Here is a 24755-nt window from a genome sequence, read left to right as displayed (position 1 = left end):
GCTAATCGCTCCGTCGTCGCCGCGGAAAAACTCTACGCCGCGTTCGCTTGATCTTGTCGTTCTACGGCGAACCCGCGTGAGGAAACGTTGAAATATTTACCAGCCGATTTTCCACACGAATCTTCCTCCGACGCGCAGCTTTCGGGAGGATCCTAATCCTCGCGCGCGCGCGCGCGTCTTTCTAAAAATATTAGAAGTATACTATTTCACGCGAAAGAGAGGCGCGCGAGTCTTCTACGGTCGGGCCGAGAGACCCACTTCTCGGCTCGCCTTGTCCCCCGTGTTAAATCAGCGTTTCACATCGTCGGGGAAAAAAGGCCGATCGAAACGAGCAAAAGGTGGAAAAACGAGCAGAGAAACCACCTACGGTTAACGATATGTCGCAGCGCGAACGTTAACGCGGAAGGGCTGGTGAACGGCGGTTGGCTATAAAAAGACGTTCCCTTTTGTAATCGCGCCGGCGTCAGTGAACCGTCGCGAGAGAAAGAAAAACGATTGTTGGTCAAAGGAGAATCGCGGGCGTGCCGACGAGGCGAGAGAACGCGTGCGATCTGCGTTCCTTTATTATCAGCGGCTATTCCCGCGGCTGTTAACGAGTAACTTTCGCGGCGAGAGAGGAGACGACGCGCGACTCTCTTTCTCTCTTGAGAGAGAGAGAGAGAGAGAGAGAGAGAGAGAGAGAGAGAGAGAGAGAGAGAGAGAGAGAGAGAGAGAGAGAGAGAGAGAGAGAGAAGAGCAACGGGACCGGCGCAGTTTTCTCAGCGCCGCGCGTCATGGTCCTTCAGAGAGGAGAGCTTTTGAAAGGCGCGCTGAGATTCTCGACGATCCGCCAGCTTTGTGCTCCTTCCCTCGGCTTGTCCAGCGACGTTTAGCCCTTCAAAGCTGCTATTTCACGCGCGACAAGTATTGTGTGGAAGTGCCGATTAGCCGTCGAACAGGGCGTTTCTGAGGTGTTTAACGTTTCCTCTCGAGGAAGTTCTCCATCCGCAGCAGCCATTCGTCGACAAAGTCATCGTATAACGCGCGAAAAAAGCGGCCTTATCGTGCCTAACCGCGCGCCCTTGCATTCCCCATTCGATCTTCGATCCTTTCCTCTCGTCCCCCCCGTCCGCGGGACTCATCGTTCGGGTTTGACCCTCTTCGCGTTATTTTTCGCCGATCCGTTTGTTTTCTCGATGGAATGCAGCCACGCTCGGCCGTCGCCGATTGCGCGCGTATACACTTGTCAATTACAAGTGAGCCAATTGCAGGTTGCTCGGTCGCGCAGGAGGACGGAGGTGGCTACCTGAACAAGCGGTAGAGCGAGAATAGCGGCGCCATTGTGAGAGGATGGAACGGGAACGAGAGAGTCGGAGGAGCGGCCGGCGAAGGGCAACGGGGAAAGCTTCGTGAAATAATTAAGCCGTCCGCGTTGTCAGCAGATTTGACAGACACGCGCGCGCGTCATTGAATTTCTTTCTCCTTAGGTCGACGTAGGCTCAAACGGACGAAAGACACGCGATTCTTCCGATCAGCAACACGGAAAAATTACGTGGAGGTAATCCGCTTCTCTCTCCCCCCCGCTTCCGCAAGTGCCTTTCCTCGGCTTTCCCGGAGCCTCGCAGGGAGTTGCGAATGAGCGCGAATAGGCGAGTGGCTGTTTTGCATCGGGCGCAGCCGAGCGCGCAGTTTTTCCGAGAGACAAAAGAGAGAGAGAGAGAGAGAGAGAGAGACGCAAGGCGAGAAGGCGAAAGTTCTCTTCGCTTGGACGAAAGGGTCGCGGCTTATCCAAACCGGTTGCGACGCGATTTCGCAATCGACGGGAAGGGCCCTTCCGGCCCTCGTGGAGTACCTTCCTCGGCCGATCGTATCTTATCCGAGTTGACTCGTAAAACGTGCGAAACCGTTGGCAACCGGGGGAATCACGGTGCGTGTCGCGCGCGGCGTGATATATGCGTTACGCAGGTGTGCAAACGCATGCGGGCGATGAGGTATCCTTCGCGCGCGCGCGCTTTTCTCGAGGGCGAGCGAATAATGGTGTCGTTTTTACGTGAGTGACTGCTTAATCGCGCCTATCGTAACGAAACTCTCTTCCAGCGGCGACGGCGCGCGGAATTCAAACTGTCCGCTCCGCGCGCGCGCGAAGCAGCACCGCGCTGCTTCGACAAAGCAAACCGGTATCTTGATTCCGCACGGTGAATAATCGCCACATCGATTTCCGTCTCGACAGCTCCCCGTCTCTCATCTCTCCTGCGTGTAGAAAAAAGTCCGCGTCGCGGCCCTCGCGAAATTGAATTCCGAAAAATTGTGAAGATTAATCGGATCAAACTGGGAAGAAAAGTCAAGTACCATTTTGCAAAAATCGCAATAGTTGTCAAGTTATTAAATTATTAATGATCGAAAATGACCGCATCTAGAGAACTCTTTCAATTGATAACTTGGAAATTTGCGTACTTATTCGCATAGAATGGTCTAGCGATAGATGAGTATCTGAATTTTGAATCATGAATCTTGAACCTGTCGCTAGGCACAATAGCCGTCATATAATTGTAGATTAGGTCATTCTGAACAAAAAGATCCTTTACCATTTTAAGAGGCAAAAGAGCCTCTATCATTTTCAATTGTTAATAACTTAATAATTATTGCGATTTTTGCAAAATGGTACTTGATTTTTCTTTTTCAATTTGGTCTGATTGATCTTCACAATTTTTCATTTCCAAAAGATCCCGGACACCCTGTATATCCGACCCTTTTTTTATCGGGCTCTTCATATCTTGATTTGATTTGTTATCAGCGGATTACTTCCTCTTTTGATTCATTTTACCGATAAATTAAACGAGCTTTCTTTGTGTGTGTGGTGTTTCCTAATTCCGTTGATGAAAAAAAGATATTCCAAGTCCGATGTTCATAGCGCCATCTTATACACTCGAGATCGCGTTGAATTCATCTGTAAGTGCCGCATAGTCGATGAAACGATCCGCGCCCGCAGAGATGTGAACTTAAGACGATCTTAAAATACAAAAGGTCTGATTGCGAATGCCGTCGGTATTGCGCGCTCGTTCTAATCCGCGAATCACCTCTCCGGCTTACCGGCTAATAAACTCGGGTATCGTACTCTCAACGGCGAATAATTCGCGCGTCCGCGGTGAATCCGCGAGGAGGACGATTCTGTTCTGCCGCGAACAAAGGGGATTTGTCGGACGGACCGCCGCAGCGCGGTATCGGCTGTTAAGGCGACCTTTTCGCTTCACACGCGAGTCAAGTCGTCGCTGCGGCGAGGAGCGGGCGAGGGAAGGTAGGGATGATAATTTTCTCGTAGCGGCTCTCGTCGCACTGTGGGATCGAAAAAGCAGGATGATGACGTCAGACCCGCGCGAACCCGCTCTCCGGTCACTGCCGGTCGGCCGAGAGCACGCGGCGGCGCGCACGAACACACGCGCGTGCATTCGGATAGGGCCCACAAAGGCCCCCGGTCCCTCACCGGCTGATAATAATTACGGGAGGGGCTGAAGCGGACTTCCGCTCCACACACTCGATCTGGCCGCTCGGCCCCGTCGCGAGTGCGTGAGCGAAAACCACCTACGGATATTTCAGGAGAACACGCGTATTCCGCTCGGAACTTACCGCGACTCCGCCGCTCCCTTCGTCGCGGTTTTTGCACCTGAGGCCGCGAATGTGCCGAGAGGCGCTGTGATCCCTCTTGCGTGTGTGTGTGTGTGTGTACTCGGACAGTCCAAAACCGAACGAGCGGCTTCGTTATGTCGGCTGAAGTTCAGTCGCGACAATCGCCGGGCACCTGTCTGACTCCTTCGTCCTTTCCCACGAACGACGGCCTTCTCGGCCTTCGACGACCGCTCGCGTGGCGATAGGCGTGGATTGAGATTATCGCGAATATTTTAACTTAGAAAGTGTTCTCTGGAAGATTCTTGGTCTTCACGGAGAAAATATACTCCTTTCTCAATCTCTTCGATTCTTTTCAATTTCGTCGAGTTTCCTAGCAGGAACTCATCAAGAGAAATCATAAATTTTGCCGAGGAATATAAATCTTCAAATTCCTTAAGTACACATTTTTTTATACAATTCCTAAGATACCAAATTTCTCTCAGTAGACTTCAGTTGCCAAGGTGTAAGTAACGTACACTGATAGAAAAATATAGTTGAATTAACTATAATCTCACTATATTTTATAGTTCATTTTGGCGTCAACCATGTTTTTATAGTTCGCGGAAACCTGCAAAATATAGTAGAATAAACACAAATAAATAGTCAATGATTGTCTTAAATAATTGTTTAGTTACTTTTATCACATATATTCTAATTTCTCATTCACAAATATAGTGAGATTTAATATTCATATAGTTACATCTGTCATCATTTAGCAAATATTCTGGTAATATTGACCATATAAAAGAGTTACTTTACCTACCATTTTATGGATTTGTATCCATACATAATAATTTTAGTTTAACTTACTATAATTCTTAGTAAAAATATTATACAGTTGGTTATATTATGCCTATATCGTAATTATTACCGATATTATGGTAATACTTACTATAAATATGATATTTCAGACTATAATTTAGTTACTATATCATTATAGTTTCAAATATCATATATTTTTCTCTCAGTGTACATGGAAGGATAACGAATGGAGACAGGACGCGCGTCTCGGTTGGAAAAGTCCACGCGGTAATCTCTGCTTTAACCATGCCCCGCCCCCCTCCCCCTCCTCGTGTAGCAACAAGAGCTTAAGCCCTGTTAACCCGAATACTACCTAACGCGATTTCCGAGACTCGAGGTGTTAATCGGATCGCATTGCGGGACAATTGCTCGAGTCGCGGCAGCCAAAGTGTTGGCTGAGAGGCTGGACAGTCAACGGACACCTCCGAGAGTCCGCAGCGGGCCCGGAATAGATGGCCCACTGACAGCGCAAATATACGGCGGCCGGGTGGCGCGGCGCAGGTCGCCGCGATCGCACACTTGAGCGCGAGATCGGCGATTATCCGCGCACGTACGCGGCGCCGTGGAAAACATGAAGAGAAAGAGAGAGAGAGAGAGAGAGAGAAAGAGAGACGGAGAGGGGGAGAAAAGAAATAGACACATCGGTGGATTCCAGCGCGATCTCCCGCGGTTTCGAGCCATTAGCTATACCCCTCCCCCCCCGCCGCAGCGGCAGATGGAGGGCGGTTAGCGATAGAATAGGGAAAAGCGAGACACATGTTCTGTTACTCCCGGCACAAGCGGTCGCGAGAACGCGCGAACGAGTTTCCCAGCACTCTGTGCTGGCGTTTCCAGCTGTGAAACGCCGCACTCCTGGCGGAGCGCACCTGGTCGCCGCCCTTATCCGCCGCGCCGGTCCCGCATATGCCCGAGATCGGCGATTCAGCGTCTCCTAGTCCGCGATTGTCTCCGCGCAGTCTTTCTCTCTTGCTCTCCCTCGCTTTCAGCTGTTCCTCGACTTCAGCCGCTTCCCCGCGGACTCCGGAGTCCGACGCATCTGGGCTCCACCCCGGCAGACTCCGATGTTAAACTAAACGTTATTTCTTTCTTATGCTTATGGGTTGCCCGGAAATTAAGTTGTCTCATGTACCACAAGTATCTTTGCGGTAGAACTTGCCTCACTTCTCCATATTGGTGAAATGTGTCGCAAAAGTATCGCCGGCTCCCTCGATTTCCGAGACTCGCGGAGCGACGCGACCCTCTCTAAGCTGAGAGAGAAGAAGATAGATAGAGAGGAACAAGAGACTCAGTCACGGGGTGGAATCGGCGCGCTGAAAAGCCGAGAGAAAGAGAGAGAGCACGAATCGCTTCGGCACGACTGCGACGTCACCTCGAACGAGAGCGAGGAGCGCATCCTTCCGCGGCGGGAGACGCGTCGAGGATGAATACGCAAGAACAGCCGGCTCGCCGGCGGGAGCAGACTCACCTTTCGAAGTTTCTCCAATTCATTCGCGTCCGAAGTCGATTGCGCCGCCTGTCAAGAATAGAAAGTATCAGATTATTTGACAGCTGCCGCGGAACACGCGTGCCGGTGCGTGCGCGTCGCGTCGAGAGCGCCGCGGAGTACCCTCACCCCCTGCACACCCCCCGTGCGCGCGTTTGTCTTTCGACACTCAGCGGGTCCAGCGGCACAATGGCGGCGCGCGCCGGCTGTTGTTTCCGTTGTTTATTGTATTTAAATCGCGTTGCAAAATCCCGAGCCCGAGCCGTGAGCTCCGAGGCCTGACGTCGGGATTTCATCGCGCTTCGCCACCAATTTCGCAATTAGTCGCGAAACGAGAACGCGAGCGAGCGCGCGTGCGCGCGCGCGCGCTCGCGTGCAAGCGTTCAAGTACACCGCTGTTATCGCTGGCTTCGGCTCGCCGCGATTATCTCGAAACTTCGCTCCCGACAGCCACGAAGCAGGAACGCGCTCTTGCGCGCTCTTCGGCGCGACTGGAACGCGCAGGATTAGACGTTCCCAAATCGCCCGGCGTTTCCGCGTCATTTGGAGAGCTCACTTCGGGAAGCTGCGCGAACGCGACCTCGCGAGTTGACGGAGGACGGAGGATTCTCAGGCTTCTAACTACCCAGGCAGCACGAGACATCCTGGACGTGCTCGGGAGATCTTGTGCTACCTACTTAGGCAGAGAGAGAGAGAGAGAGAGAGAGAGAGAGAGAGAGAGAGAGAGAGAGAGAGAGAGAGAGAGAGATCTTGCTCTATGTTCTCCTCTGCTTCTAATTTTTGACTCTCGCCCTCTTTCGTTTTTGTCGACGAATATCTACGTGAGACTCACTCGCGTCTATCCCGCGAGCCTCGTCCGACCTTAATCGATGAGGATTACGAGCGCTACTCGGCTCGTTAATAAACCGCGAGAACTTCCTTCACGAGGTGCGCGGAGAATCTGGTGCACCCCGTGCACGTTCCTTTAGCCGAGATTACTTTCGCGCACTCGAGTGGAACCTTCGATGATGCCTAGCAGGATCTTTAACGTGGCAACATATAACGCGATATCTCCCTCTCTCTCTCTCTCTCTCTCTCTCTCTCTCTCTCTCTTATTCCCTCGTTGTTTGGATGATGTCTCGCGCGTACGCGGTTACCGTTAGCGCGACATCACGGGAGCACGAAGCGAGAGAAAAACAGCGCAAAACAGTGGAAAAGGCGTTCACCTCCTTGGGGTCTCGGCGAGAGGCGATCCGCGCGGCGCCGTTTGCCGGCTGGTCCGTGAAGCTCGCGGCCAACGAGAAGAAGCGCGCGTTGTTGTTGCCGAGGTCCTGGCTGACGACCGCGACGGCGGCCGCGGCGTCATGCAGCAACTCGTAATCCAAGGACTTGCAGTCGCGGCAGCTACCGCCGTTGCCGTTGCCGTTGCCGTTGGTGAAGGTCCGCGCGAACGCGCTCTTGAAGAAGCGACCGGGTGACACCTCGCTGCCGAGGGCGAACTCCACCTTTGGGCTCTCGGTCGTCATCGCGTCGCGTCGCGTGTCGCCGCGTTAAGCGATCTCAACCATACACGACAAGAACCGCGACACAGGGGTGACGACGGCGGGGAAGGGCGCACTGATGAGACGAGGGGGGGGGAGCGAGTGGTGTGCGCCAAGTCCAGGGAGAGAGGATCAAAACCGGAAAAGGACGTCGTTGTTAAGCGTGAGAAATCGCGTCGCGAGACATCGGTTGGTTACACACGTCGACGAGAGGAGAAACGAAAACACGGCACGATCGATTCTTCTTCTTCCTCTTCCCCTCGCAAGCGAACACCTGATTCTCTTCTCTCTCTCTCTTTCTCGAGCACGCCTCTCTTCAGGTCGTTGTTCGTCGTGCGAACGACCAACGGACGAGCGAACAGACAAAATCCCAAACAGAGCGCACGGCACGCCGGTGCGTGTCAAACTGAGCGCCAAAGCCCGCGCGCGCCGCCGCGCCGTTCATTTCTAGATTCTCCTCCTCGGAGTCGGCTGCGCATGCGGCCGAGGCGAAGGGCCCCGCGCGCGTTCCGCTTGATCCGCTTCCCGGCTGTCAAACAATGCTTCCATGCGGCAGCATGGAGAATCTCCGTTTTTCCCGACGCGAGTTTTCGCCACGTTTAACGGGCGAATGAACGATTTGTGGAGAGCCAGGTCGAGTACCGGAAGTCAGGAGAAAGATGAGGAGGGGAACAGCGACTTCAAATTTGCCGGTGTCGAATCCTCGGCTGGAATTCCTCAATACTTTGGTCGAGCTCGGGAGTTGAGCATTAATTGCTGTAAAAATGAAACAAACATTGAAAACAAGACCAAACTCCGACATTTCGTCGGACGGCTTTTGTTCCTTGCACGCGCGCGCCTTCCCCCCCCCCACGACGTGTATTTCTCAACGAAATGAGTATCAATCTTCGTGCTAATCGCAATAATTTGGCGAAGCGCACGTATCGGCTGTGAGCGGAATTTGGACGCGCGCGCGCAGGCAGAAGTACGGTTTTACCTCAATCTACCGCGCTTTTCAGCAGAACAAGGAAATCTCTCGACTGACTCGCATCGCTGACTCCGTTGTCCTATTACGCAGTTACATTTAGGAAACTGTAGGAACACGGTCGAAATGACTCGCCGCGGGCAGGATAATGACCCCCGCGTACACCTGAAGATTAGTTCCCCGGCGTTTCCCGGATGGGTGTCTCACGGGCGACTGCAAATTGTCGCTCTGAACGTCGCCGTATCTTCCAGCGAGAATAACATTACGCGATAACGGGCGGAATGTTTAACTCCTGCGTAGCGAAACCGAGTATCTCCCCTTCTCAGCACGTTTTACGTTCATTCGTTTCTGAGTAAATTGGGCCCGGCTGACGTCGGGTGATTTTTGAGCTGGTGAATCTCGGAAAGGACTTGGGGAGAACTTTGATGGTGGATGTGAGCAGAAAATGCGTTGAACTGTTAAGAAAATAGTTTATCATCAACGAACACGCGGCAGTTATCGACAAATATACATTCTTGAGAGGTACCTGAGATAAAAACTAAAACTATCAAACAATTGTGTCACTGCTTCTCCGGCGACAGGCACGGGTTCGAGCGGCCGTGTTTACTGGTGCTCGACGTGATCGTCGTCGAGCTCGCGTCCGAGACGCCAACGGGTGATCGGTAATCCAAGAAGACTCTCTTGGAAGATTTCATGATGATCGGAGACAATTCGGGCGGCTCGCCGTACTGCTGGAGCTTATCCAGTCGTTTCTGGATCAAGGGACTGTTCGTGCTGAAATTCCAGCTGTTGTTGGCGGCGGTCGACCTCGGCGTCGATAGCGACGGCGACGGCGTATGGTCAACCGGTCTCTTGTCGGAGCCCGAGACGGAATTGTATATTTTAATCGGGATATTTTTGTCCGACGCATAGCGCGTCGGCGTTCTCATGGTCGCCGGCTTCTTCTGCAATTCCACGTTGAGCTCGGCGGTGCAGCCCTCGGCGTATGCGATCGGATTCTTGAAGACAGACAAAAAGACAGTTTCACGCAAGATGAAAGACGACGAGGAAAAAAAATCGCGAGGAACAAGAGAAGGAGGAGGCGTACCGTTATCGAGTCGCACAGGCTCTCAAAGGACTCGTACAGGTGATTCCGCCGTGGATTGCGCGTGAAAGTGCTCCTGTCGGTACAATACGCCACCGGGACGTTCCAAGAAGTCATCCTGCGCCAATCTAAATTATTACACGCTACGATGGAGCCGACGGTGAGGACTTCTGCATATCCGTAACTGGCTATTCCTTGCCAAAACAGTATCGAGAGGTACAAGGAGCCGCTCGAGTCAATCCTCGGACAGGCCAAGTGCACAGCCTCGAAATCCTTCATACTCTGTGAACGCGTCGTAAATTGTCGAGTTTATTTTAAATGCATCCAATGAATGTATCGCGAGCTTTGCACGCACGCGAATTAACGCGTGAGTCATTCGGAAAGGAGAAAGGAAATTCAGACGTTCAATTATCGAGAATTTTCGAAGATGATAAGAGTCGTCGCTGAAAAGGTCGCGAATATTATTTACCTATTTTGTTAATTTATTTCATTATTTTGATATCGGAGAATTTCTGTATTAAGAATATTATTGTTAAAATATTGTTTGAAAATTATTTTTGAAAGAATAATAAAATGTCGAGACGAGGTTGATCGCGAGTGCCGAGAAATTTTTCGGTTTTCTGACATGCGCGAGACATTAATTAGCCATCTTTCCCACATCGTATCTTCCGCCAACCTCGCATTCCGATCTTCTTCCGAAAAAAAATTGGGCTACTAATCAGTGCCTCGCTCGCTTGCTCGAAAATTTTTCAGCACGTGTGATGCCCCGTCGACATCATTATCTTGCCGCAAATAATTTCCCGCCATCATTATCTTGCGGCGCTTTTATCGGCTTAAAAATTTCCGCGCGTTGATCAATACATTGATCACGACCAGCACGAGTTATCCCGTAGCTGGTGTACGAAAAGAGCCAAATACTCGTAGCGTAGATCTTCTCTCCTCGGGGACGTTCCCCGACGTTAGTGCGGCGGACGAAGAACCCTCGGCGGTGCACACATGGTGGCACACTTACGTAAGGAGCGGTGCCGACGGCGCAGACGAGACCGACCGTGTCGAATTCCCCGTAAGGTGGCGAGAATTCAGGACTGCCCACCTGGCGAAACGATGCACACAGCCGGACCGGGTAGGACGCGTCCGGCATCGTTCCCGGGTTGAAGAGCGCGCAGCGGCGCGCGGTGAGCTGCAACTCACACCCCCTGTTGTGGAAGGAACGAACAACGGACGTAGCGTTACACCTTGCACGTGACAATTTTGCGGCCGATGCAAGGCCCGTACGACCTGTTACGCGGCATTGTACGCGCGCGCGCGCGACGTTGTAATTGAGCCTTACGTGAGAGAGAAACGGTACCTTTTCCCGGCAGCGATGACGTTGCGCAGCGAGACGCACGCGCCTTCCTTGAGCGCGTCGACGACCTCCTCGCCGGGCGACCAGACGGAGAGGATGGCGTTCGCACTCCCGTCGCACACGCGAACCTTCAGCAATGGCGAGACCTGCCGCGGCGCTGGTAGGCTCTCGCGCAGCTTCGACTGCAGTTCTTGCTTGTAGCGCTCCTTCTTCATACGCAGCTCGCGCAGCAGATCATCCTGCTGTTTCTTGCCGGCGAATGCCTGTACGTAACGCCGGTAAACGTGTGCACTGTGAGTCTCCGGACAGTTCGGAGATGGCTTTTGGACACAACGGAACTCAGAACAGTGACAAATAGCCGAAGGAGAGAACTGAACTTTTAGGATTTAATAGCGAAGAAAGAGTTCTCTCGGTGGACATCTTGCTGTCCGCCCGAATTGCATCCAAAAAGTGCCCGAGCCGTTTTGAAACCCAGAGTGTGAAACCGTCAATCGATCGAATCGGACATACTTGCGTGGAGTTCTCGCGACTTTTGCCCGCCAACAGATCAGTTTCGCAGGACAGATCCTCCTCTTGAAAATCCTTCTCGGCTTTGTCGTAAAACGCCTCCGCCTTGTGTCGGCACCGTTGCTCGTACTCGGTCTGCGCTTTCTCCTCGCTCTTCGCGTTTCTCAGGACTGTCGAAGGGAACACAAGGAGAGTATAGAGGATCGCATCGTTAAAATTGGAGTATCGTGCGGCCGGAGTGACACGTGGACCGCCATGTGAATTGGAATATTGGTTAACATCATTAGTTGACCTTTACCGTCCTAAATCGAGTCTACCTTTACTTTTGTTGATTCTACAAAGCGCAATATTTTATCCAATCGTATTTTCTCAAGAATATCGACTAGAAAAGACACTGAAATAAGCGATATTATCGCGAAGCAAGTGAATTTCTACTGGCTTGATTGAGAGAAAAATTTGGGTCCGACGGGACTCACAGGTGGCGGCCGGCGTGTTGAAAGCCGAAAATCGCGCATGTACCTTACCCGATTCTCCGGACACGGTTTTCTCGTGATACAGCATCGGATACACCCTGGCGACGACGATTGTCATCTTGCCGATGAGACCGCCGTTCGGACACACGTCGCGCAGTCTCACGGATATCGGTCCCGAGCGCGGTGCGTATCCCAATTTCAAGTCCCATCGCGCACGCCTCGTCGAGTTCGTGTGCAACTTGAGACACACGTCGGCCGGTGCCTGCGCACCAGACAAGAGATCGATTTAACACTAAAATTAACAACGACTGACAAGGTCGTTCTACCAGAGCGGCCAAAATGATGGATTTTCAAGAAAATATGCACTGCAAGGGAAAATATCTATACTTTTTACTCTTTTCCAACGTTAGTCAAGCTTGACTCTTTCACTACCGATTATTGATAGATTAAGTTTTGCACATAAAAACAATTGTTTTGCACAAAGAAACAGATACAACATGGTCTGTAAGGAGAATACCTAGCATGTAAAACCCGTTGAAGCAAATGTGTTAAAAATATAGAGCGTATCGTTGTGACTTTTCAATGAAATTACAGACCTATTATTTTGGCTGCTTTGGCGCTTTTAGTGTTAAAAGCGGTTCTAATGTTAAGCCGATCCGAACGCGGAGCGGACTCGCCTTACCTCCAACGGATAACAAGCCACGTTGCAGTTGAGCAACTCAGCGCCATACACCAACAATTTCGTACCCTCTCGCACCTTGCCGGTCGACACATATTTTATCATAGCGAGGTCGATGCAGGCGGGTATATTGTACCAGCCATCGGTTAACTCGATCCGCCACTTCGACATTCCCACGCGCGGACTTTTGCCCATCTCCACGGTGGAATTAGCTACGGCGTTGCTCTGAAAACCGAAGTGCATTGTGTGAGCGCACAATTTAATTCTGTCCTTTCTGGCTGTGCTAATTTGTACTTGTCGTATCGAAAAGTAAAACAAATTTATAAGGAAAGCATAAAGGAAAAAAGAACGAAATGCAGCACCAGTTTCGCTAAAAAGAACATGGCTTCTTGTCAGCCATTATTCGTTCTCGCGAACGCGGCCGGTATTGATTTTTATGTTCTTCGCCGTTTTCACGTGTAAGCATCGTGTACGCTGCAGCGATCAGCTGGCCTTGACAATCAGCTGATTTTGACAGTCAGCTGATCGCTCTCGGCGACCGTCACCTCGGCGATCAGCTGACCCCTCTGGGCGGCCGCCATCTTCACGGTCAGCTGATCCCTCTAACGGTTTTTTACCGTCACGCGCGGATCATTTAACACTTCGATGTGATGAAAATTTAAACAGTCCATCGTGTGACTACTCGAAGATCGTTGAGTCTAAGATACGCTTGATGAATGTACTTCATGTTTTCGCGAGATCCAAGATTAACTTCAACATCTTTGCAACGGAACTTTTGATTCCCGATCTGAAGTCGTGCGTTACCTCCACGATCGACGACACGCACAGAATCATCCTCTTGGACGCGACGTCATCTTGCTCTAGGATACGTCGTATGGCCGGTCGCTGGGAGCGATCTATCTCCCGGTCGTAACGATACTTTAACTGCGCCATCACGTGCGAGGGTGTTAACGCCCTGAAACGCAAGAACGACACGCACCGAATAATTATCTTCGAATTATCCGTACATAGAATTTTCCGTACACGGAAAAATATACACTGCATTCAAGTAAACGTTGCTTGTTTTAAGTACTTCAAAAGTTACATATCCGTGAATCTACCAGAAGCTCATCATAAGCATCAGATTTATTCAAAATACATTTTCGTTTCCAGCAAGGAAATTTAATACTTCAATCAAGAATATTAAGACGAAATAAACATCACACAGAGAGTGCAAGTTTTGCAAAAATCTTCAAGAGAGAATAAACTCTTCTTTCGTGTACACGACGAGCGCCTCTAACATCAACGACGGATATATATTTTAAGACTGTTACCAGGAAAACAATCCTCGCGGAAGATAAGCATTACTCAAAAGAAGAAAATAAACCGAGTAGTCGCCAGCAGCAGAATGCTATTTTTCTCTGTGTAACATAAAGCGCGACCAGCCGAGTCAGCCAGGCCGTCTTCGCGAAATAAAGAATAAAGAAAAAGCAAGCAGACCCGTACCTTGGCAACTCAGCCGAGCCGAACTTCATCCTGTCCAACGACGCCAATTTCCACACGATCCACCGGTAATGATTCTCGATCCAACGCGCTGGAACAAGGCTCGGTTCGACTCCTGGACTCGCGAGAAAGGCGCGCAGGAACTCCCAGACCCCCACGTAGCCATTCTCGTCCATGACAAGACGCGCGCCGTCCTCCAGCTCTATCCCGCGGACGTTGCTGCGCGCCACGTCGTTGCCGTAGAAATCGGAGCAGCGAAACTTGTAGGACGCGGCGGTCGCGGAGGAGATGGCCAAGATGTTCGGCGGGATCCGTTGATCGATGAGTTCCTGGCAGGTGCGCGGCCTAGGCGGCGCGCCGTCGGCGAGGTCCCTCAGCGAGACGCGAGCTCCGGAGTTAATCTGCTTGTGGCGGTACAGGTAGCCCGGCGATTGTCTGGATCTGCGCCGACTCTTGTCGGTGATCGCGTTCTCTTGTTCGAGCGCAGCCGCCAGGCGATCCTGAAGTATCTGCGCTGACTCGTCGATGAAGTCCATCATCATCTGCGTGTCGCCGTACTCGGTCGACTCGCTCGTGCTCTCCGCCTTCTGCCGCTCCGGCTGCGTCACCCTCTGCGACTCCTCTTCGTTGGTCTTCTCACGATGAGGTGATGTCGCCATGCTGTTTGCATCTTCCGGTGACGTTCGGTCGTCCAACTGTGATGTACTCTGCTTGCTTCTGCGGTACTCGAGACTCCAGCGCTTCCTCGAGACAGGCTGCCTGCCTATGATGGGACTGCCCTCCGTGTTCGACTCGGGGAACTCGGAAGTGTCCCTCTGAGGTGAACACACGGAGACATCCATGGCGGGGTCCGCTTGGTTCCTCTCATCTGGATATTCCATGCGACTCGCCGCAGCCTCGTTCGGCGATTCTGCGATGGGAACCGTTTCGATTCTTCCGTCGTTCGTCGACATTCTGCTCGCCACGCGGAAGTCATCATCCAACTGGATCTTCATTGTGTCGTTGACGTCCATATCGGCGCTCGAACAGTCGGGGAATAATTTCCTACCCCCGAATTCATTGCTGAGACGCACCTTCTTCAAACCCCACGCGAAGCCCCTGCCGAGAGGCGTGCTGTCGTCCGAGGTCAGTTTGCGTTTCTCCGGGAGATTCGATTCCGTAGGGGAGTCCAGTTGATCCGCGAACAATGCCTGAGCCTTGGAGAAAGCCTGTTTTGAGATGCTGATGGATGCACCACGAGCGGTCCGAAATCCAACACTTGAAACTCTCACTTCTTGTTCTTTGACTAATTCGCTGTTAATATTAGCTCTCTCCGCAAGATTGAATCCCGATGGTCCGTCAAATTCCTTCGTGAACAATAATTTCGCCTTGGATAGTGCCTGCTTGGAGATGTTGATAGATGTACCAAGCGCGGTTTGGAACTCATCAGTGCCAGGAGTTTTCGCCTCTTGTATCTCGATTTCTCTATTAGAAATATTAATTTTTTCCGCAACGTCGTGTTCTAATGGCTCATCTAATTCTCTCGCGAATAATAATTTGGCTTTGAATAATGCTTGTTTCGACGTGTTGATAGATGCGCCACGAGCAGTTTGAAATCCAACGTTCGGAAGCTCCACTTCTTGTACTTTGACTTCTTTATCACGAGTATTAACTTCCTGCACAATGTTAGCTTCTAATGGTTCGTCTAATTCCTTGGCGAACAATAACTTCGCTCTAGTTAACGCCCGTTTTGAGATGTTGATAGGTGCGCCACGAGCGGTTTGAAATCCAACGTTCGGAGGCTCCACTTCTTGTAATTTGACTTCTTTATCACGAGTATTCACTTCCTGCACAACGATAGCTTCTGATGGTTCGTCTAATTCCTTGGCGAACAATAACTTCGCTCTGGTTAACGCCTGTTTTGAGATGTTGATAGGTGCGCCACGAGCGGTTTGAAATCCAACGTTCGGAGGCTCCACTTCTTGTACTTTGACTTCTTTATTACGAGTATTAACTTCCTGCACAACGTTAGCTTCTGATGGTTCGTCTGATTCCTTAGCGAACAATAATTTCGCTCTGGTTAACGCCTGTTTTGAGATGTTGATAGGTGCGCCACGAGCGGTTTGAAATCCAACGCTCGGAGTCTCCACTTCTTGTACTTTGACTTCTTTATCACGAGCATTAACTTCCTGCACAACGTTAGCTTCTAATGGTTCGTCTAATTCCTTGGCGAACAATAATTTTGCTCTGGTTAACGCATGTTTTGAGATGTTGATAGGTGCACTACGAGCGGTTTGAAATCCAATGCTCGGAGACCTTGCATTTTTCTCCTTGACTTCTCTATCACAAATATTCGCTTGCTCTGCAACATTCGGTTCTAACGGCTCGTCTAATTCTGTTGCAAACATTAATTTTGCTCTGGTCAATGCTTGTTTTGAGATATTGATGGGTGTACCGCGAGCAGTTTGGAATCCAATGTTCGACTTCATTTCTTGTTTATTTTCTTTGTTATGAATATTAGCTTCTTCTGCAACGTCATGTTTTAAAGGTTCGTCTCGTTCGTTCGCAAATATTAATTTTACCCTGGATAACGCCTGCTTTGAGATATTAATGGGTGTACTGCAGTTTGGAGCAGTTTGGAATCCAATGTTCAGATTCTTTATTTCTTGTAGGCTAGTCTTACTAGGAAGACTGGCCTTTTCTGTAACATTAGTTTCTAAGGATTCATCTGAGTCTTTCATAAATGATAATTTTACTCTGGGTAATGCTTGTTCAGAGACGTTGCTGCAGGTACTAGCAGTTGAAAGTGAAAGAGGAAGCACACTACTTTTTCTAAGACTTTCACTTACAACTAGCTGTTGACAATTTTTATTGTGCACTTTGTTGAAATTTCTCATATGCTCTGTAAGTGGTAGTTGTGGTAATGCTCCTGAGAAAAGTGATAAACGCTTATTCTTTTGTTCTATAGAACTTTTCTTGTCAAATAATTCATGATTTTCTATTTGCATTTCATCTGCTAATAATGTCTCTGCTTTAAGCATTGCTTCTTTTGAAATATTAATGGCAGTACCGTTAGCAGTAAGGAATCCTGTACTCTTGTTTTCTTCAATCTTGTTTAAATTCAAAGTTTGTGACTTTTTTCTATGGCTATTCGCAAAGATCTGTTTGCTGATATCTTGGAGGTTAGTATCTATCGTTGCTTGCTTATCGAGATTATTAATGATTAATTTATCTATACAATCAAAAGAAGCATCACTAAACACCTCTTGGGCCAAATCTGAGGTATCAGGTACATCATTGCTTAGATGGTTAAAATTCTTATAATCATCCATTTCTCGTATTTTATCAAGAAACTGAGATCTGTTATCTTCTCGAGTACTATCAATATAAAGATTGGTCATTGTAACATCTGTAGCATTATTTTGTACTATAAAATTAATATTACTCTCAGAAGCATGTGATGCTTCTTCTTGCTTATTCATAGTAGCATGTTCATCACTAGCCTCAGCTGATGTGTTTGTAAATGTAGAAGATTTAAATATACAACGTCGTTTAGGACGCTTTCGTACAACTCTAGGAACTATAATGGGAGAATCTGAAGTAATTTTATTATCTATACTTTTAGCAGATGAAATATCATCAGGTGTGTGTTGTTCAGGTTTAGGTGTTTCTCCTGTCTGAAATATGAATAATTTATGATTATGATCTACTAATGTACTACAAAGTACATATGAATATAATGAATACAACTTGTAAAAAAGATATATTACATCTGTTGGTGGCTTTGTACACAGCTGAATTGACTTATTGGCCTGTGGTGTCTCTAAATCACTAGTCCATTGTTCATTTATCTTATTAAGGAAAGGCACTAAACTCAGTGGTGTAGATGGAATTACTGCATCGCTTGGTGTTCTAGCATTAACAATATAAAACAGATCAGTGATTCAGACTGATTTAGAGAAGTCAAGATAAATTAGTTATTTGTCTGATATACAAACATGTGGTTAAGCATACATTTTGAGACAATTATACTTTATTTACAGCAAATCCACGCATGTCATGAATATACACAATAAAGTAGTCGACAAAGTTAGCAAAACTAACAAAATCAACAGAGATTAATGAAATAAGATTGAGCCTTACACTGTGTTTGAATTGTCAGTCGACAGTAAAGGTGTCTTGGATCGTAAAATTGATACATCCAAGGAAACATCAGACTTATAATTCATCACTTCGCTCTGTTCATCATCTGGAAATTCAGGTGTATAAGAGGAACAGTGCTGTTCTCGCACGTAAACAACTCGAGAAGTGTAATTATTACCTGAAAACAATTCGTCGGACTCGTCCTCGTTTGTTGTGAATGAATTTGTGACCGTCGGTCCATCATCGGGTCCAAATTTTGCTGTCTTACTCATACTTGCACTCTGTCAATTCACTTCGGTTTAACATGTGTAACCTAAGTTACCTCTTCATCAGACGGATTGCCGTAATTTTTACATAACCGACAATATTATTTCAAATAGGAACAGTAGAGAAAAGAATAATATCTAATTTATGTTTTATATCGGTTTAGAATGAATTGAAACACTAGCTACAATAGTTTACGCCACATAACTTTCCGTCGCGCGGTTGACACGATTCTTATATCGTCCATATGGGTGTCGCGATATTACCCATTGATTATTTGTTTTGAATTTCCCTCACGGAAATTCCCCGCGAATCTTGTGTTAGATAAAGAGCGAAACACGAAACTACAGCTTGATGCGTGGTATATACTTTCTGCTTGTTAGTAAATTATACGAATCGCATTACTACTCTGTAATAATTGCTAGAAAATAAGAGGTCATTTGAAATGTCAGTAAATCATACCGCATGAAAATAAGAGATATTTTGACATGCTGCCGAGACGCATTAATTAGAAGAACAAGTCTTCAAACTTGAAAATTGTATGTTGTTTGCTATATTATTTGATCGTACTACTTAAAGGTATGAAAAGTTGTCCAACTTGCAGTAGAATTATATAAGGCCTGGTCTACAATACGTGTCATAAGCTGTTAGCCGTTAGAATTGGCAAATCACAGTCGACTATTACAAAAATAATTGGCTATAATTGGTCAGTTCTTACGGCTTATAGCTTACAACACATATTGTAGACCAGGCCTTACGATTGTAATTTGTCGACAAGATCAATCGTGACTCGTAGTGAAGATTTTGGAATTACATTTTGGAATAATAAGATTTGGATCTTAATTATATGACCTGTTATGATTTCCTGTTTCTTAGTTCCAAAATCTCCGCTACGAGCCGCCACCATCTTTGCTGAGAAAGTGAGATTGTAGCAGAGAGGAAGTTGAGAGCGGCCAACACGGCGTTTTCGGCGACACCGATTTTTCGCACTGGGAATGGGTGCTATCTGCATCCATTTTGAGAGGGGAACTACGATGCTACATCCACTTTTAGGTCTCGACGGTAAAACCTGCATCTGGTGGCTGTCCGTGCTACATCCACTTTCAGGCGGTTTATGTCCGTGCTACAACCATAATAGCGTACTTGACAAGAACGGTCTCGCGCATTGTTATGCATTTGTAACATGAATTAACATGTTAACATGCACAAAAAAAATAAGAATTGAGATTGCATATGATTAATATCATGAAGATTATATACGATTTATATCGATATATAAATATATGATAATAAGATAATATTTTGTGTGTACCCAAAATTATTTTTCCAAAATATTTCAACGTTACGTTAGTATTTATTTATACTCCGGCAGGCGTTTTTTAGCACAGTTGTATCCGTGTGCATGTGTTGCATTGAAAGTGTGCGCAACGTACGTGTGCATAAACACACTCATACACACACACACACACACACACACGTGTCATACGCAACAGATAGAATCTTAGGGTATATGTTTAAACATTTTCAATTGCCGTACGTTTCTATGTAAGAATGTAGTCGGCACACACACATAGAGAAACTGCTCCCGTCTACCCGTCTGAGGTCCTATCCCTTCGCACGACTTGTTTTGACGAGCCAAGCGAAAGAGAGAATGTGTTCGCTCCATCTCGTTCTGATTCGCAACGTTGCCGAGATTGTGCTTCCCGACACACGGCCGAGACTGACGTTTCACTCTCGGCGTGAATCCAACGAGATGATCAATAGCAATCGATTTCGACTAAACTCTTTATTTTGGACTTTATTTTGGTGCCAGAAACAGGCCTGTATCTCTAGCCGTTTAGGAGATAGCGAAGGTTAAAGTTTTCCCACCTTTCTCCGTCGATATCTCCGCTTCTACTGGGAGTAGAGAGTCGTCATTTACGGGAAAATGTAGGGTTTTGAGAGGACTTTATTTTGGTGCCAGAAACAGGCCTGTATCTTTAGCCGCTGAGGAGATATCGAAGGTTAAAGTTTTCCCACCTTTCTCCGTTGATATCACCGCTTCTACTGGGAGTAGAGAGTCGTCATTTACGGGAAAATGTAGGGTTTTGAGAAGACTTTATTTTGGTGCCAGAAACAGGCCTGTATCTCTAACCGTTTAGGAGATATCGAAGATTAAAATTTCCAAGCTTTCTCAGTTGATATCTCCGCTTCTACTGGGAGTAGAGAGTCGTCAATGTAGTCGAAAATGTAGGGTTCTGAGAGGACTTTAATTTGGTGCCAGACCGAGGCCTGTATCTCTAACCGTTTAGGAGATATCGAAGGATAAAGATTTCCAGCTTTCTCCGTCGATATCCAGCCTTCCTCCGTCGATATCTCCGCCTCTACTGGGAGTAGAGAGTCGTCCATGTAGTCGAAAATGTAGGGTTTTGAGAGGACTTTAATTTGGTGCCAGACCGAGGTCTTCAGATAAACGAACGATTCGTATCAATTTTTCTTGTCTTATAAAAAAATGAGAAAATAAATCAGTACCGAAAATCCAAGACCGTTCAGTATCTAATTTTTTCACCAAATCAACGTGGATAAATGAACAATTCGTCTGAATTTTTTCTTTTCTTATAGAAAAATGAAAGGAGAAATCAGTATCGAAAATCGAATACCGAACAATATCGAATTTATTCATAAAATTAACATGGATAAACAAACGATTTGTATCAATCTTTTTTCTTTTATGGAGAAAGCAAAGACTAAAGCAGTACCGAAAACGGGATATTAATCAATACTATAAATCAGCGTTAGAAAATTGTCTAAGTGCAATGACAAGTTGTTTTCATCTTGCAGGTACTTACCCCACTAATTTACTCAACAAATTAAGTCTGATTAAAGAAAGATTCGTATCAATTTTTATTCTCTTATAAAGAAATTAGAGAAATAGTCAGTACCGAAAATTGAAGACCGATCAATATTTAATTTATTCATCAAATTAACGCGGATAAGTGAACGATTCATATGAATTTCTTTTTCTTATAGAAAAATGAAAGAGTAAATCAGTACCGAAAATCGAATATCGATTAATACCATAAATCAGTGTCAGAAAATTGTCCAAGTGCAATGACAATTTGTTCTCATTTTTCAGGTACTTATCCCTCTAATCTTATTCAACAAATTAACTTGGATAAACGAACGATTCGTATCAATCTTTTTTATCTTTTAAAAAAATGAGAAAATAAATCAGTACCGAAAACCGAATATCGATTAATATTATAAATCAGTGTCAGAAAATTGTCCAAGTGCAATGACAATTTGTTCTCATTTTTCAGGAACTTAACCCTCTAATCTTACTCAACAAATTAACTTGGATGAACGAACGATTCGTATCAACTCTTTTTATCTTTTAAAAAATTAAATTAAATTAAAAAAATGAGGAAATAAATCAATGCCGAAAACCGAATATCGATTAATATTATAAATCAATGTCAGAAAATTGTCCAAGTGCAATGACAATTTGTTCTCATTTTTCAGGTACTTACCCCTCTAATCTTATTCAACAAATTAACTCGGTTAAACGAACGATTCGTATCATTTTTTTTGTCTTATAAAGCAATGAGAAAATAAATCAGTACCGAAAATCGAAGACCGTTCAATATCTAATTCTTTCATCAAATTAACGCGGATAAATAAACGATTCGTATCAATTTTTTTTTCTTATACAGAAATGAAAGAGTAAGTCAGTATCGAAAATCGAATATCGATTAATACTATAAATCAGTGTCAAAAAATTGTCCAAGTGCAATGACAATTTGTTCTCATTTTTCAGGTACTTACCCCTCTAATCTTATTCAACAAATTAACTCGGATAAACGAACGATTCGTATCAATTTTTTTTGTCTTATAAAACAATGAGAAAATAAATCAGTACCGAAAATCGAAGACCGTTCAATATCTAATTCTTTCATCAAATTAACGCGGATAAATGAACGATTCGTATGAATTTTTTTTCTTATACAGAAATGAAAAAGTAAGTCAGTACCGAAAATCGAATATTGATTAATACTATAAATCAGTGTCAAAAAATTGTCCAAGTGCAATGACAATTTATTCTCATTTTTCAGGTACTTACCCCTCTAATCTTATTCAACAAATTAACTCGGATAAACGAACGATTCGTATCAATTTTTTTTGTCTTATAAAACAATGAGAAAATAAATCAGTACCGAAAATCGGAAACCGTTCAATATCTAATTCTTTCATCAAATTAACGCGGATGAATGAACGATACGTATGAATTTTTTTTTCTTATAGAGAAATGAAAGAGTAAGTCTGTACCGAAAATCGAATATCGATTAATACTATAAATCAGTGTCAAAAAATTGTCCAAGTGCAATGACAATTTGTTCTCATTTTTCAGGTACTTACCCCTCTAATCTTATTCAATAAATTAACTCGGATAAACGAACGATTCGTATCATTTTTTTTGTCTTATAAAGCAATGAGAAAATAAATCAGTACCGAAAATCGAAGACCGTTCAATATCTAATTCTTTCATCAAATTAACGCGGATAAATGAACGATTCGTATGAATTTTTTTTTCTTATACAGAAATGAAAGAGTAAGTCAGTACCGAAAATCGAATGTCGATTAATACTATAAATCAGTGTCAAAAAATTATCCTAGTGCAATGACAATTTGTTCTCATTTTTCAGGTACTTACCCCTCTAATCTTATTCAACAAATTAACTCGGATAAACGAACGATTCGTATCAATTTTTTTTATTTTTTAAAAAAACGAGAAAATAAATTAGTACCGAAAATCGAATATCGATCAATACCGTAAATCAGAGTCAGAAAATTGTCCAAGTACAATGACAATTTGTTCTCATTTTTCAGCTATTCATCCCTCTAATTTACTCAACAAATTAACTCGAATAAACGAATGATTCGTATCAATTTTTCTTGTCTTATAAAGAAATGAGAGAATAAAGCAGTAGCGAAAATTGAAGACCGATCAATAGTTAATTTATTCATCAAATTAACGCGGATAAATGAACAATTCGTATGAATTCTTTTTTTCTTATAGAGAAATGAAAAAGTAAGTCAGTACCGAAAATCGAATATGGATTAACACTATAAATCAGTGTCAAAAAATTGTCCAAGTGCAATGACAATTTGTTCTCATTTTTTAGGTACTTACCCCTCTAATCTTATTCGACAAATTAACTCGGATAAACGAACGGTTCGTATCAATTTTTTTATTTTTTAAAAAAACGAGAAAATAAATTAGTACCGAAAATCGAATATCGATCAATACCGTAAATCAAAGTCAGAAAATTGTCCAAGTACAATGACAATTTGTTCTCATTTTTCAGCTATTTATCCTTCTAATTTACTCAACAAATTAACTCGAATAAACGAATGATTCGTATCAATTTTTCTTGTCTTATAAAGAAATAAGGGAATAAATCAGTATCGAAAATTGAAGACCGATCAATATTTAATTCATTCATCAAATTAACGCGGATAAATGAACGATTCGTATGAATTTTTTTTTCTTATAGAGAAATGAAAAAGTAAGTCAGTACCGAAAATCGAATATCGATTAATACTATAAATCAGTGTCAAAAAATTGTCCAAGTGCAATGACAATTTGTTCTCATTTTTCAGTTACTTACCCCTCTAATCTTATTCAACAAATTAATTCGGATAAAGGAACGACTCGTATCAATTTTATTTGTGTTATAAAAAAATGAGAAAATAAATCAGTACCGAAAACCGAAGACTGATCAATACTATAAATCAATGTCAAGAAAATTGTCCAAGTGCAATGACAAGTTGTTTTCATTTTGCAGGTACTTACCCCACTAATTTACTCAACAAATTAAGTGTGATAAAAGAACGATTCGTATCAATTTTTATTATCTTATAAAGAAATTGGAGAATCAGTCAGTATCGAAAATTGAAGACCGATCAGTATTGAATTTATTCATCAAATTAACGTGGATAAATGAACGATTCGTATGAATTGTTTTTTTCTTATAGAGAAATGAAAGAGTAAATCAGTACCGAAAATCGAATATTTGGTCGATACCGTAAATCAGTGTCAGAAAATTGTCCAAGTACAATGACAATTTGTTCTCATTTTTCAGGTATTTATCCCTCTAATTTACTCAACAAATTAACTCGAATAAACGAATGATTCGTATCAAATTTTCTTGTCTTATAAAGAAATGAGAGAATAAATCAGTACCGAAAATTGAAGACCGATCAATATTTAATTTATTCATCAAATTAACGCGGATAAATGAACGAGTCGTATCAATTTTATTTTCTTGTAGAGGAATGAAAGAGTAAATCAGTACCGAAAATCGAATATCGATCAATACCAGAAATCAATGTCTGAAGATTGTCCAAGT

At 45.1% G+C, this 24755-nt stretch overlaps 2 protein-coding genes across 2 annotated transcripts in view; both read right to left on the bottom strand.

Moving 5' to 3' along the window:
- Window positions 1–7841, bottom strand: part of LOC105184370 (uncharacterized) — a 42405-nt gene extending 34564 nt beyond the window's left edge. The window contains exons 1-2 of the mRNA XM_011143112.2: window positions 7132–7841; window positions 5909–5956 (exon numbers count right to left, since the gene is read on the bottom strand). Coding sequence (XP_011141414.1) covers window positions 5909–5956; window positions 7132–7431 — 348 coding nt within the window. The 5' untranslated portion in view covers window positions 7432–7841. The remainder of the gene's footprint in view (window positions 1–5908; window positions 5957–7131) is intronic.
- On the bottom strand, window positions 7604–18880 carry LOC105184371 (breast cancer type 2 susceptibility protein homolog). Its single transcript, XM_011143113.3, has 13 exons — window positions 18281–18880; window positions 18103–18208; window positions 17730–17871; window positions 13984–17636; window positions 13303–13453; window positions 12502–12723; window positions 11871–12081; window positions 11350–11516; window positions 10843–11102; window positions 10507–10690; window positions 9498–9776; window positions 8423–9408; window positions 7604–8202 (listed from the first exon to the last, which is right to left on the bottom strand). Exons 1-12 carry the CDS (start codon window positions 18372–18374, stop codon window positions 8971–8973), a joined length of 5907 nt encoding a protein of 1968 aa, XP_011141415.2. The 5' UTR covers window positions 18375–18880; the 3' UTR covers window positions 7604–8202; window positions 8423–8970.
- Window positions 18881–24755: the final 5875 nt, after the last annotated feature.

Source organism: Harpegnathos saltator, unplaced genomic scaffold (genome assembly GCF_003227715.2).
Source record: "Harpegnathos saltator strain DR-91 unplaced genomic scaffold, Hsal_v8.6 scaffold235, whole genome shotgun sequence".
Classification (NCBI taxonomy): Eukaryota; Metazoa; Arthropoda; class Insecta; order Hymenoptera; family Formicidae; genus Harpegnathos; species Harpegnathos saltator.
Note: the sequence above shows the minus strand (reverse complement) of the source record. Positions and strands in the feature narration are given on the sequence as shown.